Source organism: Lathyrus oleraceus, chromosome 2 (genome assembly GCF_024323335.1).
Source record: "Lathyrus oleraceus cultivar Zhongwan6 chromosome 2, CAAS_Psat_ZW6_1.0, whole genome shotgun sequence".
Lineage (NCBI taxonomy): Eukaryota > Viridiplantae > Streptophyta > Magnoliopsida > Fabales > Fabaceae > Lathyrus > Lathyrus oleraceus.
The window spans coordinates 201807925-201813746 of NC_066580.1; the positions used below are offsets into that span (position 1 = coordinate 201807925).

Sequence of the window (5822 nt, forward strand, 5' to 3'; positions counted from 1 at the left end):
CTTTCAAAAGAACATGAAAACCTAGCCAAAATAAACTTCTCCAGAAAAGATGCTGAAGGAATATTGGCTCACGAGAATGACCCAATGGTGATAAAAGTAAAATTTCATGACCGGAGTGTGAAACGAGTCTTGGTAAATCCAGGAAGTTCAACATATGAATTTCAATATCACTGAGCCGCTACCCTTTAAAGGAACCTTGGTCGGCATCTCCGGAGAGTAGGTGCAAGTTCTAGGATATGTTCCCATGATAACAACTTTAGGGAGTGGAGATTATGCGAAAATATTCAAGGTCAAGTACTTGATTGTCAATGTTGGATCTCCTTATAACATTATTATTGGCAAACCATCATTCAATGCTTTGGATGAGGCATTATCCACTTTGTAACTTATATTGAAGTATCCTCTCGAAGATGGCCCTGTATGAGCCTATAAAAGGTTATCATTTAAAGGTGAATCTAATGGCTATGGAGCCAAGATAAGACCTAGTGAAAAATAATATGACACCTCTCAAATATGTGAAGAATGTGCATATCGGAGCCCGACCATCCCAGACAACTTAGATTAGCTCTGATTTGTCTTTAGAGGATGAAGTCGAGATCATAAGAATATTGAAAGGGAACATATGTCTGTTAGCATGGAAATCGGTTAACATGCCCGATATCGATCCAAACACAGTTTTGCATCATCAAGCGCTGGATCTAACCATCAAGCTAGTGTCTTAGAGAAGAGCGATAGAGGATGAATTCAGAAAAAGTTTGAAGGACGATTTCATTCAGTAGATTCAGTACCCGACTTGGTGGACTAATATAATCATGATCAATAAGAAATAAGGGAAGTGGCGAGTGGATGTAAATTTCACTGACTCAAGTAAAGAACATCCCAAAGAGCCTTATATGATTCCTCATATTGATCGACTCATAGACGGGGCTTCCGATTTTCATTTTCTTAGCCTCATGGATGTTTACTCTGGTTACAATCAGCTACAAATGGATCTGTTGGATGCTCCCAATATTACATTCATGACAAACAAGAAAAATTGTTATTATAAGGTGATACCTTTTGGATTTAAAATGTGGGGTCTACAGACAGGGAAAAACATGGAGGTATATGTAGAGCATATGGTAGTTAAAGAGACTACGGAACCATCGAGCACAAAGGTTGAGGAAGATTTGACATTGAATAACACCAGGGGATGGATGATATATATATATATATCTTTCGATATTTGAACCAAAACGAGTTATCAGAAGAAGAAGCAGAGGCAAGAAGTAAGATTATTTTGTCTGGGATGAAAAATATGTCGGATGAATTTGTGGGGATGGTTTATGGAGATGAAGCAATGGTATCGGTAGAAACCAATGTTTCGGCTTGGATGCGTATTGCTTTTGATGAAAACGCCAACTCAGACAGTCTGGAAAATTATGCATATCTATTGGATGAAGCCAAGGAAACGGCCCACATAAAGGATTTTCTGACCAAACAAAGAGTTGCTAGGGGATTTAATAAAGAAGTAAGTAAAAAAGGATCTCACAAAGGAGATCTGGTGTTGAAGAGAGTCATTGATCCTAAGGAAAATGGCGAGGTAACTCCGAAGTGGGAAGGACATTCCCGTATCCGTGAGAAGTTAAATAATTGAGCTTATAAGTTAAAAAGTTTAGAGGATGTTCAAATACATTGGGCTTGGAATGTAACCAACCTTAAGTTTTATTTTAATTAAACTATGTAATAGACATCATGAATAAATTATGCGAATGCATTTTTTTCTCCTTGTAAGTGTAAGGATTTTTAATGAGGCACCAATAGTTAAACGATTATATTATAAGATTATAAAGAAGGAAAAATGGTCCTAGGACAAAATTTAGGATTAAAATCGGAGCTGATGAGTATTAATTCAAAGGCCAAGAACTTCCCATGTAATCGGTTGCGGTCGGGCTAAGTTAAATGAAACCTTTGGCCTAATCAAAGTCCAAGTTATTTGAAGCCTATGGCATAATTAGTTGTGACTGATCTAAGTTAAATAAAACCTCTTGCCTAATCAAATTCCAAGCTACTTGAAGCCTCTAGCATAATCGGATGTGGCCGAGCTAAGTTAAATGAAACCTTAGGCCTAAACAAAGTCCAAGCTACTGGAAGCCTCTGACAGAATCGGTTGTGGCCGAGCTAAGTTAAATGAAACATCTGGCATAATCGAAGTCAAAGCTATTTAAAGCCTCGGTCATAATTGGTTGCGGCCGGGCTAAGTTAAATGAAACCTCTGGCCTAATAAAAGTCCAAACTACTTGAAGCCTCTGACATAATCGATTGTGACCGAGCTAAGTTAAATGAAACATCTGGCCTAATCGAAGTCCAAGCTATTTGAAGCCTCTGGCATTATCAGTTATGACCGAGATAAGTTAAATGAAACCTCTTACCAAATCAACGTCCAAGCTACTTGAAGCCTCTGGCATAAATCGGCTATGATCGAGGTAAGTTAATTTAAATCTCTGGCCAAGTTATGATTAGTAAAACTGGTTAAAGTAAAAAGAACTTTGGGCCAGAAATTGAAGTCTTGAACTTAAGTAAACAATCATAAAACATAGATGGTCAAAACGGCCAAGATTTTAGGACACAAATAAAAGGGTAACATGATAACATTAATCAAAAGGGGCCTTGAAAATTCCTAAGTATTCATCAAGAAAACAAAACATTATTCAAAAGTACAAGGTGACACATCACCACATATGGCCAACAAAAAGACATTAACAAATTTAAAGTTCATGATGGTTGTCCTCCTGATCTTCAGATGTCGGATTATCCACCACCAGATCCTTAAAACTCATTGTTTTAGGGGAATCATCCTCCATGTCGACCATTTTCCCGTCCACCACGGTCTTGAAAAAACCCATCCTTGTCACATCTAGGTCGGGTATGAGACACAAAGCTTGAGCTTTAGCTCTTTTGAAGGCATCATCCCCAACAGAGAGCAAATCCACCTGGCCATCTTGCAAAGACTATTTTAAATTATTATTAAACACTCGATCCTATTATAATTCATGGACCATGTAGGCATTGGTTGCTTCCCACTCTGAGCACTTGGCTTCAGCGGTTTCCTTATGCTTATTCATCTCTGACAAATGGGATTCATATGCTTCTTTCTTATTCTTCATCTCTACAAGCTGCTAGATTAGTCCATCTACCTGGAGGGTCCGACTTCTCACATCATCCTTCAAGTGATTTATGTCTTTAGTAAGACGAGTCACATTTTATTAATGGGCACAACCTACTTAAAAATGACCTCGAATCATGATTTCACACCTCATCAGATAATCCCTGAGATTTTGTGTCAACTGTTGAGAACCTATTGATTTCACCTTCTCAACGTCTTCATTTGCATTGGGATGATTTTAGAGATATTGCAAGCCGTCAAAACTATTAGACCAAAACTGGAATTCAAAGGATGAATTAGTTTGGTGACTACTACCTGAATCTTACATCAGGGTGGTGATAGCCAAATCGGTCTGACTGACCTCATCACTCATTAAGATCTTCATTCTCTTTGGAGAGTCTAACATGGGATCCCCATAGGGAGGAACAGAGGTAGCTTGGGTCTCGGAGACAGTGTGCGTTTCTTTGATAACTTCCATCTTCTATCTCTTAAGAGTTCGAGTTTGAATATTCATCATATCACTCTTTGAAGCCAACTGATTCCCCATGCATCACCCTGGCTTTGACCACCAACTTCTTTAGCTCGGGCAACTTGAGGTTTGTCATTTTTCTGAAGAGGGGAAAGGCACAGGGAAAAATAAAAAACATGAGGATTAATAAGATCATTAAAAATCAATAGATAAGCACATATAAGCATTCCCCAGGAAATCAAAATTTTATTTTGGGTCTTCAACCATCTGTAGTAATTCCTTAACTTTAACTACCCATAAGGAATCCAAAACAACTAAAGACCAGACTTCCAGAGCATTCAACTTGTCATAGTCGAAGTCGGGGACTGACAATAGACTTTCCGACCAATAAATCGAGAATCGAGAGCTCCCATCTAGCGTGTACATGGCTTGGGGACATCTCTTCCCACTTTTCACTCGAAGGAACTTATTTTTAAAACCTTTGTAATTTATGGTATAAGCTTATAGGAAGCTTTTTCTAGGAATCTCGCTAAGGGAAACCCAACCTCCTTTCTTTGTCCCTTTCAACTCAAAAAAATGAAAAGAACATACCTAAGGTGGGAGTTATGTACATTGTATCACAAATATTTTAAAAATCCTTGATAAAACCCCAACCATTTGGGCGTAACTGATAAGGGGCTATATTTAGAGTTTTGAGAACATCGAAATCAAAATAAGTAAATGGGATATTGATTTTAGAATCCTCAATCTCTCCTGAATAAAAATAGAAGTATTCATCAGACACTCCTTTGGGTCGAGTGAGACATACACTCTCACCATCTATACAAGGGGCTAGTGTGACATCTTCTTCATTTCCGGTTGAAGAGACTGGGGTATTAGAATGAAGCTTCGAGATGCAGCTTTCATCAATGATGCTATGATTATAACCTAGAACTTAGTTATCTATCAAAAATCATGTAGCCTCCATTTGAGCGTCCAAAAAACCTGAGGACGAAGACTCTAAGTCAGTGTAACTAATAGGTGAAAGGGTTTCACCGTAAACTTCTCTAATAATCCGATCAAAATCCATTTAACTCAAATAACCCTCACACTCTTGCATGAGTATTTCAAATACTATTTCTATCACTAGTAGTAAGGGAAATCAAACATTCTCTCGAGTAACTATGGTTTCATATTGAAGACATAATATAAGAGAAAAAAGGAAAGAAAATGATACCTAAAGCTTGAGATGGTAGATGAATCGAGTGAAGGATGAAGAAGAAATTTATTTGTAAAGACTAGTTTTGGTAACAAACAAAATCCTTTTAAAAAACAAAGTTTGTAACGGTCTATAATACACATCAAAAAAGGGAAATGATGATAACTGAAAGTTCTCATAATAACCATCATGATGAGGAAAGAGAAAGATTTGTCATCATTAAGATGATTGACACCTCAGTGATTTGCCGAGTAGGAGGTCGATCTTGGAAGAGGGAATTCCGAGATTATCTTGGTTGAACACTTCAATCCAATGAGACCTCATGATTAGGGGGATTATTTACATCCCATAAATCCCTTGAGCCTAAGCTTTTGTGAATTGAATACAAAGAGGCAAAAAGGTCGAGTAGTCATAGCCTTACACAAGTCGGAATCCAATTATAGTTCACAAGGGGGAACCAACTTCTCTATGTGGGGAGTTGATATGATTGGTATGATTGAACCCAAAGCTTCGAACGAACATCGTTTCATTCTAGTGGCCATTGATAGGCATCGTTGCTTCAAGTGATCGGGTTGTGGTCCAATTTATTAAGAACCAAATTATTTGTCGATATGGTGTTCCAAGTAACATCATTATTGATAATGGGTCTAGCTTGAATAATAAGATGATGAAAGAGATTTGTGATGACTTCAAGATTGGACATCATAACTCTTCTCCTTACAGGCCCAAGATGAATGGGGCTATTGAAGCCGCTAATAAGAACGTTACGAGGATTATCTAGAAGATGTTCGTGATGTATAAAGATTGGCATGAGATGCTCCCATTTACTTTGCATGGATACCGTACGTCTGCCCGCACTTCAACATGGGCAACCCATTTCTCTCTTGTGTATGGCATGAAAGCAGTGCTCCCTGTAGAGGTGGAGATCCCATCAATGCGAGTCTTGATGGAAGCAAATTTGTACGAGGTCGAATGGTGTCAGAACATATATGATCAGTTGAATTTAGTTG

The 5822-nt window shown here is 38.0% G+C and overlaps 1 protein-coding gene across 1 annotated transcript; it reads left to right on the forward strand.

Moving 5' to 3' along the window:
- The first annotated feature begins 1297 nt into the window (after nt 1-1297).
- Nucleotides 1298-1636, forward strand: LOC127122603 (uncharacterized). Its single transcript, XM_051052911.1, has one exon. The coding sequence runs from the start codon at nt 1298-1300 to the stop codon at nt 1634-1636; it is 339 nt and encodes a 112-aa protein (XP_050908868.1).
- Nucleotides 1637-5822: the final 4186 nt, after the last annotated feature.

Coding starts and splice junctions, on each gene's coding strand:
- LOC127122603 (XM_051052911.1), top strand. CDS start 1,298: ATGTCGGATGAATTTGTGGGGATGGTTTATGGAGATGAAGCAATGGTA.